General features: G+C 46.6%; 1 protein-coding gene across 3 annotated transcripts in view; it reads left to right on the top strand.

Moving 5' to 3' along the window:
• Nucleotides 1-2,077: 2,077 nt before the first annotated feature.
• The window catches only part of LOC310702591 (uncharacterized protein), a 35,724-nt gene continuing 26,200 nt past the window's right edge, over nucleotides 2,078-11,601 (top strand). The window contains exons 1-2 of one of the 3 annotated variants that reach the window (XM_083494397.1): nucleotides 2,078-2,095; nucleotides 5,507-5,623. In XM_083494397.1, the coding sequence (XP_083350523.1) occupies nucleotides 5,511-5,623 (113 nt within the window). In that variant the 5' untranslated portion in view covers nucleotides 2,078-2,095; nucleotides 5,507-5,510. Of the gene's footprint in view, nucleotides 2,096-4,629; nucleotides 4,647-5,506; nucleotides 5,624-6,884; nucleotides 7,190-11,601 lie in introns of those variants that run through there. The other 2 variants (XM_083494396.1, XM_083494400.1) reach the window with 2 other exon arrangements.

Raw genomic sequence — 11,601 nt, 5'->3', positions numbered from 1 at the left:
GCCTCAAAATAATCATGCCAACAGAAACTGCTCTTTATTGCTCCTTCCCGTGTGATTCAGGGAAACCCAGCCAGTTAGGTATACGCACATCATTCACAATTGCCAGGGATGTTGCAGGGCCAGCCTTAACATTAGGTAAGGTGAGGCAGCCGCCCTCAGATGGCCAGTCTTGAGACCCTATGGTGGCGCTGTGGGTTAAACCACTGAGCCCAGGACTTGCCGATCAGAAGGTCGGCGGTTCGAATCCCTGCGATAGGGTGAGCTCCCGTTGCTCGGTCTCTGCTCCTGTCAACCTAGCAGTTCAAAAGCACATCAAAGTGCAAGTAGATAAATAGGTACCGCTCCAGTGGGAAGGTAAACGGCATTTCCGTGCGCTGCTCTGGTTCACCAGAAGTGGCTTAGTCATGCTGGCCACATGACCCAGAAGCTGTACGCTGGCTCCCTCGGCCAGTAAAGCGAGATGAGTGCCACAACCCCAGAGTCGGCCACGACTGGACCTTATGGTCAGGGATCCCTTTACCTTTTTAACTACATGGTTATTCTTAATTTGTACCTGCCGTGGGCAGTTCCATTGGGATCTTCTGTTTTGCGCATAAAATGGGATGGATCTAGACATAAATGAAAAAACGCTGTGAAAATGCTGTTTTAAAAAACGTTTTAAAATATATATTGAATTTCCCATTAGCTCACCCTCACCATCTAGTGTCACATTTGTATAATGCACTTAAAACACATTTAAAATGTTCTATTTGCAGCTGTATAGCTGAGTCCATAGTTTTGGGAAATTGCTCTGGCTTTCCGTGTATATTTTTGCTATGAGTCCCGGAAAGCGTGGACTGGCCCTCAAGTGCTTGCTTAAGTGTCATCCAAACAGTAATGAAGAACAGGAGCTCTGTTGGATTAGACCCAAGGCCCATCTGCCCACCACCCCATATCTTCGTGAAACATAGAATCATAGAATTGGGTCATCTAGTCCAACTCCCTGCAATGCAGGAATCTCTTGTCCAAGTTGGGTCTCAAACCCCTAACCCTGAGATTAAGACCAACTAAGCTATCCCAGAGCTGCACTCCAACTCCTTTGCATCCCAATTAATATGAGGGCACTTGTCTAGATGGTCAGATGATTAAATCAAGTCTTTGGAGAGGAGACAATATGATCCATTGTAGCCAGCAGAGCATCCTTTTAATTCAGGATTTGGCTGATGATGCAGACCGGTCGAAACCTAAAAAGTAAGTTGCACTGGGGCTGCACGTGCAACTTCAACAAATAAATTCGCCTTTGGATTTAACAAACCTGCACCACTAGCTGACCATGGAAGTCACAGCATTTCGCTGTGGTCTTCGGATGAAGATCTTGCCTCTGCCACAAACTCACTCAGAGGCCTTGGGCAACTCGTTGATCTCTCTCGCCCTCAGGGCCACTAGCAGGATTTTCTGAGCCTGGTAGTTTAGCTAGGAGAAGCCGTGGGTCCATCGCAGTACATTCGTTTATATGTGCTCAGCTTCAGTTCCCTGCAATCTATGAGGACAGTAATATTCGCCTACCTTGCAGGATTGCTTGTAAGGAGGACAGAGATAACATACGTGAAACGCTTTTTACAACATGTTGCAATTGCTAAGTTTTGTTATTGCGCTTGCTCCTGAATCGTTTAGTTTTCTGCTTGGAGAATCCCATATAGCTAGCAGCTCTTAAGGGCATCACCGCATCCCCTTCATCAGCGACATCACTGTGACTCAAAGTGAGGATAATCCTCCTCCACTGGGAGTGACCCCCCCACCCCCACCCGTAACCCCAATTCCCTGCTGAGATGACAAGCCGGCTTTAAAGAGCCAGAGCCTCCCTTTATTGCTTCCCCTATCAGATTACAACAAGCAGGCTGTGGGGTGGTAGTCAGGCTATTTTTAGAAGCCTGCTTTCTAAAAATAGCGCAGAGATGTTTAGAATTGCGTCACAAGAGGTAATTTTATCCCCCGTTTGGCCTGACGGCCCCTCTCCCCCCCCCCCCACCTCCCCAGGAGGGGGTGACTACAAAAGGAAGGCGTTCTTGAGAACAAGGGGTCAGCGAGTTCAGACCCAGACAGAGAGAGGAAAGAGGTAAGAAGTCCTTTTAGGGGATGGTTGGGCCAGATCTGACCAGATCTTGTATGTCATTATTATTATTATTATTATTATTATTATTATTATTATTATTATTAGTTTGCTACCCTAAGGAGGTGGCGAATCCAGCTGTCTTGCAGCCGCCTGGGGCTTAGCACTTGGATTCAGCTGAGTCGCCCTAATTCTAGCCCAGTCACTGCCAAGCAATAAGACTGGCTTGTGACCCTGAACAGCTCCCTATCAATTCATTACCAGGAGTACCACCCAGTGGACAGCAGAGACATTGAAGCGCAGGGCGCACTGATGCAGCTAATTTTGGATCCAGTTGCCCCCTGGCTCTTGTGATCCAGATGCATGGAAGGGTCAGGTTGCGCTGGCTTAGTTTTTTTCCATCTGCACCAGGAAAGAGGCTGGGACCATTGCAGGATCAGTTTTGGCTCTCCAGATGTGGTTGGACTCTGACTCCCATCATGCTTGACCATTGGGGCCATGCTGGCTGGAGCTGATGGGAGTTGTAGTCCGCCCGCAACATCTAGAAGGCCTCTGGTTCCTCATCCTTGCTCTGGTTCCGTGCGATTTGCTCACATGTAAGCTGCGTGTCTTCCTGTACCTTTGAAGCACATTCCCGCCCGCCCCTCCAAGGAACTCTGCAAGCTGTAGTTTGTTAAGGGTTGCGGGGAGTTGTGAGGTCTAAACAAGTGTCCAGAATCATTTGAGGGGGAAACAGGAATTTAAATGTGCTTCAAAGTTATAGTACACAGCCCCAGGCTGCGTACATGCTGTACATTCAAAGCACATGACACCCCCACCCAAATAATAATTATGCGATCTGTAGTTTGTTAAGGGTGCTTGTAATCATAGGCCTGTGGTGGGTCAACTATAGTTCCTGGGGCTTGGAGGAGCTATATGTTTTAAAGATGCTTTAAATGCATGGTGTGTACACAGCCTTCATTTTTTAATTCAAAGATGCAGAGACTGAAGTCTGTCTGCATGTTAATCTCTTTGCCCTCAGAAGCCCTTGCCTCTAATCCCAGATACTTAAGGGCTGGCTGTGGTTGTTTGGCAGCGTAGGAAAGGCACTCGGTGCATGCTCAAGGGTCTCTTTATATTCTGTTTACATGTTGACCTCTGGCACTGAATTCTGCAGCTGAGCCCTTTTTACAAATTAGCTTCTTGGATGTGTCGGAGCGTTCTAGGAATAGATTTCCGGATGTATTCCTCATTTTAAAAAACCCTCTTCCCCTGACCTCCTGAATGTACTGCTCAACTTCCATTGCTTCAGTCTCCAGTGTCCCTTTGTCTTTGAAGGAGGGCAGTTTTTCTCCTGATGCAAGACTTTGGGCAGCAAGCATGATCGGGGTGGGAAAATTATATGCATCAAAAACTTTTGAAGCTGGTTCCTATAGAGTTTTGGCAGTCCTATTCCCATCCCTATACAGTGCCGGCCTCTAAAAGATTGATGCTGGCTACTGAAAATTTGATGCTGGGTAGTGAAAATTTAATGCTGGTGTCATGCTCCAACACAGATAGAGGTCAGGGTAGAAAGTTTGTTTCCAATTCATAAAAGAGGCAGAAAAACCACAACATACATTTAAAGAACATGGCTTCCCTCCAAGGATTCTGGGAACTGTAGTTTATTAGGAATGCTGGGAACTGTATTCCTTAAGGGTAAACTTCTGTTCCCATAATTCTTTGGGGAAAGCCGTGTGCTTTAAGTGTAATTTAAATGATTTGTGTGGAGGTGACCAAAGTCACTGCTCAGTCGTCACTGAAGAATTAAGCAATGTACAGATGTAGTCTTAGTAAGCCATTGTTCTCATAACATATTAATGGTAAATATATTAAATCCCAATATAATAAATAACTAAGAGCCAAAGTAGAACACAATGCTAAACACATCATCTGAAGATACATCTCTGGTTTGTGTTTTGCTTTTTATAGTTAGCAACATATATAAATCCAATAAATAAAACAAATAGTTCCTTTTTAACCAGGCCTTTGGTTGATCTGATTGACATCCTATGCCCTTTTTAAAAATGTGCCTCTTTTTTGAGGGTGTGTGTGTGTGTTATTGGGTTGCTGTTTTTATTTTTAGTATATATATATTGCGGTTTTTATGTTGGTCTTTTCTGTGAACCGCCCTGAGACCTCCAGGTATAGGGCAGTATATAAATTCAAAAAATAAAAAAATAAACTTGGCTTGGTGCCAAACTTTGCAGTGTGAACTGTCCTGGGCTCCAGCCAGTCAGCCATGCCCTTTCCCAGGATACTCCATTACTCCTCCCGCTACAATTTTCCATTCGTGTCCCGCAACAAACAGTGTTCCATTGGCACTAAGCATGCTCAGTCCTCATTGGGCTGTTGGAGGTTCTCTGCCTCCTGCTGTTTGCTTAAAAGTCTTTCCCCTCCCTTTAAGGTTCTCTTTGTACTTCTGCAAAGCCTTGAAACCTTTCTCTCTTGTGCCCAAACAGTGCCCTTTAGGCAACATGAGGAACGATCTTCAGAAGGAGTCTGCGCTTTTACGGACACCCATTTAAATTTGCTATCTGTATGTCCATATATTTTGATGGGGTCATTTTATTGCATATTTTAAACTGGTTTTTAAATATTTTGTAAACCATTTGATGCTCTGGCATTGATCAGGTTGTTGTTATTACCAAAACAGCGGTGGATTTTTATCAGGGCTGCTGCACGTAGCTCAATGCTTTCCTCCCCTTCACAGCCCCCAATGACAATTCTCAATGGCATAACGAAAGCTTCACTTTTGTTTACACAGGCTCTACCAATATCAAAGGGACGCGGGTAGCGCTGTGGGTTAAACCACAGAGCCTAGGACTTGCCGATCAGAAGGTCAGCTCCCATTGTTCGATCCCTGCTCCTGCCAACCTAGCAGTTTGAAAGCACGTCAAAGTGCAAGTAGATAAATATGTACTGCTCTGGCGGGAAGGTAAACGGTGTTTCCGTGCGCTGCTCTGGTTTGCCAGAAGCGGCTTAGTCATGCTGGCCACATGACCTGGAAGCTGTCTGCAAACAAACGCCGGCTCCCTCAGCCTATAGAGCGAGATGAGCGCGCAACCCCAGAGTCGTCCGCAACTGGACCTAATGGTCAGGGGTCCCTTTACCTTTACCAATATCAAAATCTAACAATATCCATAGTAGTCCATTTTGTTTTCGTGTTCACATGAGCTCAGCAGCAAACTAGATGTTATACGAGAACCCTATTATTGAACTTCCCACTTAAAAAAAAAAAAAAGGAGCTAGGATGGTACCAGTTTGGTCTGGGCTGTGGCCAGGTGAAAGTACTGCGCTAGTGATAATCCTTTACCTGACAGAACTATGACTTAGCATGGCCTTGGACACAACCCCAGGACTCCCTCCCTCCTCTCAGTGTTTCCATCGCTTTTCCAGAACGATGACCATCTTGTGTGAAAACTGCTGCAAGCCAATCAGGACAGAGAGCTGCATCTCGAGATGCCCAACTGCATCAGCCTCCAGGCGGGAGATCAGGACCACAAAGCCATTCAGGTTAGAGACGATCCTGCTCTCTTTCCCTACCTGAGTCTACATTGCGGGCAGGGCGGGCGAAGAACCAACTGCCTCCAGTCAACCTTCTTGGTGCAAAAATCCTCCTATACATGCGCACACCATCTAAAAATAATGCTGCTGTTCCCCTTTAGAACTACAGTGGTGCCTCGCAAGACAAAAAGAGTCCGTTCCGCGAGTCTCTTCGTCTTGCGAAGCAAGCCCATTAGCGGCTTAGCGGCTTAGCGATCAGCTGTTAAGCGGCTTAGCGGATCAGCTGTTTAGCGGCTTAGTGGATCAGCTGTTTAGCGGCTTAGCGGTTTAGGATCAGCTGATAAGCGGCTTAGCGGCTTGGGGAAAAGGGGGGATAAAGGGGGGGAAACCACATGAACTCGCAATACATTTTCGTCTTGCGAAGCAAGCCCATAGGAAATTCGTTTTGCGAAGCACCTCCAAAACGGAAAACCCTTTCGCCTAGCGGGTTTTCCATCTTACGAGGCATTCGTCTTGCGGGGCACCACTGTACCGGTTTTCCTGCTTTGTGTCCAAATTTAATAAATTTAACTACTTAAACTAATCAGCTGAGGCACACAGCTCTGCAGACTTAATAATAATAATAATAATAATAATAATAATTTTTTTATTTATATCCCGCCCTCCCCAGCCAAAGCCGGGTTCAGGGCAGCTAACAACAATAAAATAACACAACATTCTAAAAACATTTCATTATAAAAAATAATTAAAATCAAATTAATGGCAACCATTAAGCAAAAATTCTGTGCAGATTGCCAAAGGAGGGAGTCAGGGGGACGTGGAGCAACTTCCAAGTAAATACAGTCATACCTCATGACGTTTGCTTCATGATACGTTTTTTTCAGGTTGCATCCCACGGCGACCCAGAAGTACCGGAAAGGGTTACTTCTGGGTTTCGCTGCTCGCGCATGCGCAGAAGCGCTAAATCGCGCTTTACGCATGCGCACAACCACCAGATCGTACGGCGCTTCAGGTTGCTGGCTTTTCATGTTGCGAACGGGCCTCCAGAACGGATCCCGTTTGCAACCAGAGGTACCACTGTATACCTAGGATTGCACTGTAAGAGTCTCTTCGTTCCAAACCAGCATCCAATCTGCCTGCTGCTCAACTGTTCCCAATTTAAGTGGGGATTACAGAAACCATTCCCGGCTTCTGATTGGATCCCAGAATGTCCCATTTTTGGGTCTGGAGCTCTGGCACTAGTCAGCTGCCTTGTGCCAAGCACTGGACCAAAAGCTGCTTGTTTTTTTGTCTTGCACAAGTCAGCTGGCTCCTGCAGGAGCACCAAAAACAAGCGTCCCAGTTGGGACCACTCGGATGCTGGAAGGTATGCATCTGTTATGGCAGGGATATGGAACCTCTGCAACCTTCCAGTTGTTGCCGGACTCCAACTCCCACTGACAATTGGCCATGCTGGTTGATGGGAGTTGGAGTCCAACAAGACCTGGAGAGCCACAGGTTCCCCATCCCTGCGCTAAGGCTTTCTGTGGCTGGAGCGTTGCTGGTATTCTTTCTGTAGCCAGCAGCTGACGCTCAGTGAGTAAACACCATTAGTTCCTGACAATATTTTAGGGTTAGCAGCACAGCTGTTCCGAAGCATCTGCAAAGCACTTGCTTCCTCTGCTGGGACAGGAGATGTGCTCAACGCTAGATGCCAGCAGCAGAGCAGAGAGCAAACCGGAGCGGTTCAGCCAATGCCAAACCAGACCTGTCACCTGTGGCAGCACCGTCAACTGGCAGAGGCTGTCCTGGTCCCACTAACCAATGAATCATTGAGGCTGCAAATGTTTACATGGCCAGACTCCAGACGGAAGCTGCGGGTCCTATCTATCTCCAGGTTGCACATGAAAGCATTTCCAGCAGAATTGTAAAGTGGGAGGCATGAAATCCTCTTCCCTGAAGGACTGGCTGGAAGAACATCTGCTGGAGAGTCTTCTAGGGGAGAAGCTCAAGTATGATGTGGACCTCATTCTGCTATATTCATGCCATACATTTAAAGCACTGTGGTCCCTGCTTTAAACAGCTATGGCTTCCCTCAAAGGATTCTGGGAGCTGCAGTTTGTTTAGGGTGCTAAGTGTTGTTAAGAGCAGTGCTTTCCCCCCAAAAAATAATGTTTTGGGGTACTCTCATTTTCCTACTCATATTGAAATACTGTCCCTCAGTGAGGCCAAACTTAGAATCACAAAATGTTTAAGGGTATGCGTCCCCTCAGAAAAAAAGCACTGGTTAAGAGAACCCTATTCCCTTCACAGAACTACAGTTCTCAGAGTGTGTTAACAATCTATTTCTTTTCACAGAGAACTCTAGAAATTGTAGCTCTCTGAGGGAAATAAGGAGTCTCCTATTACCCTCAGCAGCCTTAAACAAACTACAGCTCCCAGAATTCTTTGGGGGATGCCATGAATGTTTAAAGCAGTATCGTAGTGTTTTTATCTATAGTGTGAATGTAGCCTAGAGAGATCCATGTCACACTTGAGCCTCTTATAACCTGCTTATTTACCTGTTATTCAGTTCTCAAATCTTTAAAGTTCCTTCCCCACCAACATTCAAGTAAAAATGTGTCTGTATGTGTGTGAACAATAATTCACAGATACGGATGCACGATCAAATACATGCATGTTATATACACATTTTCCCAAGGCTATTTAAGTTGTGTGTGAGTGTATGTTATATTATTGTGCTATACAGCATATGTAATACAATCATTATTAGCCGCTGAGAGTCTTTTCTTCCACAAAACCTGAAGATCCAAGAACAAATTTTGGGCGTTACCAGCAAAAGCTCCTCTCTCCTTTCCTCAGTGCTCAATATTAATTGAAATCTGCAATCCTAAATGTTGCAACTGGGGAGTAAGGCCCACTGAATTCAGTGGGATTTACTTCTGAATCAGCACGCTTAGGATTGTGCTATAAGTGTTGCCCCATAGGACACATTTCTACATCAGATAGACGAGGCTGCGTAGTCCCCTAGTGACCACCAGGACAAATACCCTTAGGAGAAGGAAGTTGATTGGCTGGGCAGAATAAGGGGAGTTCATGGTTATTCTTCTACTGATCATTTCTAAAACAAAAAACAAAAAAAGTCAAGTGTGCTGGGGCTACATCTACACCAAAGTGCACACGTCCCTGCCCTCAAGCTTACAATCAAAACAAACTGTTCAAAGCAGGAAAGTGCTTGGATTAACTTTGGTGGAGCAAAACCAGTACAGTGGTACCTCTGGTTACAAACACCTCAGGTTATGAGCTCCGCTAACCCGGAAGTAGCTGCTCCTGGTTGCAAACAGAAATTGCATGCCTCGTGCAGCGGGAGGCCCGGTTAGTGAAAGCGTGCCTCAGGGTAGGAACGGTTTCAGCTTAAGAACGGACCTCCGGAACAAATTAAGTTTGTAACCAGAGGTACCACTGTACTTTGGTTTAAACACAGTGGTGAGGGAAGGGCCATAGCTCAGTGGCTCTATAGCTCACTGTACCTGTCCAGGTCCAATCCCTGGCATCTGCAGGTAAGACACCTTTCTGAAGCTCTGGAGAGCCACTCTCTGTCTGCATAGACTAGCCTCCCGCCAACCTTGTGACCTCCAGGTGTTTTGGACCACAGCTACCATCCTTCTTGACCATTGGTCCTGCTGGCTGGGGCTGATGGGAGTTGTAGTCCAGCAGCATCTGAGGGGCACCTGTTTGGGGGAAAGACAGTACTGAGCTAGGTGGGCCTATAGTCCAACTTGAGATAAGGCAGCTTATCCCTTTTTTTTAGCACTGGCCTCTGGGGAGATGAGTCTACTCTGCACCACCAGTTCTTTAAAGTTCCCAGCTCCAAGAGATGGGAGTGCTGACGCCTGTCTGCCAGCTTCCAGCCCCTTTGCACAGCTGAATGCCTCGCATGGCTGCGCGGCGGTTGTCATGGGAACCATCACATACAATAACTGAAGTGCATATTGAATTTCTATGCTGAATGGTCCACTTTCAGCAGCACAGAATTCCCCCCGAATCCATCTGCTCTTTTCTCCCTCCTGATCTCTAATGCTGCTGTTTCCTTATTGATTACCCTTTTTCTAAGCTCTCCCTGGGGCTCCTTTGCAAAAAGAAAAAAGGAGAGAGAGAGAGAGAGAGAGAGAGAGAGAGAGAGAGAGAGAGAAGTAATGCAAAACAAACAAAAGAAAACAGGGTTTAGCCAGCTAAAAAGTAGTAATGGCTTTCTTTAAAAAAGCAAAAGCAAAACTGAAGCATGGTCCTAGTCAAAAGATGCTTTCTGTCTCTGGATGAATTGTGGATGGTCCGATACAAAGGAGGGCAGAATCTTTGTTTCTGAGATGGGGAAGCACCTGTGACCCTCCAGATGTGCCCATTGGCCAACCTGCCTGTGGGAATCAGTGGTCAGCATCTGGAGGACCACAGATCCCTGATTTCATAGTCACAGACTACTCCTTTACTCCTCCCTCCATGAAAACTGCACATACCGTATTTTTTGCTCTATAAGACTCACTTTTCCCCTCCTATAAAGTAAGGGGAAATGTGTGTGCGTCTTATGGAGCGAATGCAGGCTGCGCAGCTATCCCAGAAGCCAGAACAGCAAGAGGGATCGCTGCTCTCGCTGCGCAGCAATCCCTCTTGCTGTTCTGGCTTCTGGGATTCAGAATATTTTTTTTCTTGTTTTCCTCCTCCAAAAACTAGGTGCGTCTTATGGTCTGGTGCGTCTTAGAGAGCGAAAAATATGGTACTCAGATCCCTTCTTTTGCACAACTATGAAAAAACAGGAGTCCTTCTGCCCCCATCTGCATCTGTTCCCCTGCTTAATATGGTTGCTGTTCTACACCAACTTCAGGTTGAGCAGAAATCCAGGCTGCTACATTCCATTCCTTAGCCAGGCATGGGGAACTGTAGGCCCAGGGGCCAAATGCGGCCCTGCAAAGCTCTCTTTCTGGCACTTGGGTCTTTCCATCTTCAGCCACACACCCTCTCCACAGGCCAAACCCCACACCAGCCCTGCTTTGCACCTTCCTGGGGTGTTTTTGCCTGGCTGGAATGTGTCCTTGAACTCTGATAATGCCTCTTGCTTGCTGTCAGAAGCGAGCCAGCAGTAAATCACATCCAGCAGGTTGGAGTTAACTCTTTGCTAGCAAAAAAACAACAAGTGTCACAAACATGGTGGGGTGTCAGGCCTAATGAGCACAGCAACTTATCTCCGTCTTGCCCTCCATGAAGCAGTTGCTGAGACTGAAGGTCCTTGCCTTCCCACAGCCATCTACGTTTCCTCCTCTCCTACGTTTTTTCCAAGCAATCAGAGACTGCGCCTGCTTGCAGCCTTTCCCTGCTCTGCCTGTTTCATGCCTCTTCTGGTTCTGGGAGATCGAGGGGAGGGGATCTCATCGCAGCAGAAGGGGGAGACACCCATGCTTCTTCACTAGTCTGACTCATCTCTGCCTCTTTGTCAGTGTTTTGAAAAGGGAAAGGTTCTGACCTCCTTTTTACTCCTTTGCCTAGTCTTCAGACCTTAGTTGGCACAAAAGAGTCTTTGAGAAAGAGTATTCTTGCAGAGTATTGCTGCTTTTATTCTTTAAAAGTCTTCTTCTCCAACCACGACCGACAGCTTTTACACACACCAAACGCAACCAGCTTTCTACCATCCAACCAACCCACACCACACACTAACACTGACCACTCTATATATACAGGTACCATTTGGTGAAAGGTTGCATGAGTCATTGTAGGCCACTGACTCAGGCTGACTTAGTTCTTTTAGCATTAAAGAAACAGTGGCCAATTTTTAGCCGTGACACTCTTGGCCTCCCACATCCAGTTCTTCAGCTTCCGCCTCTGATTCTGAACTGCTCTCTGCCACAGACTCTCCCAGCTCACTGAGCCCTGTTACCTCTTCAGCTTCCACCTCCTCCTCTTCCCAGTCTTCTCCCTCTGACCTCTCAACGTTGTCCCACCACCAATCTCTGGGCTCT

This window comes from Podarcis liolepis (genome assembly GCF_965112155.1).
Source record: "Podarcis liolepis genome assembly, chromosome: 3".
NCBI classification, from domain to species: Eukaryota; Metazoa; Chordata; class Lepidosauria; order Squamata; family Lacertidae; genus Podarcis; species Podarcis liolepis.
This window is presented reverse-complemented; position numbering and strand designations above follow the sequence as displayed.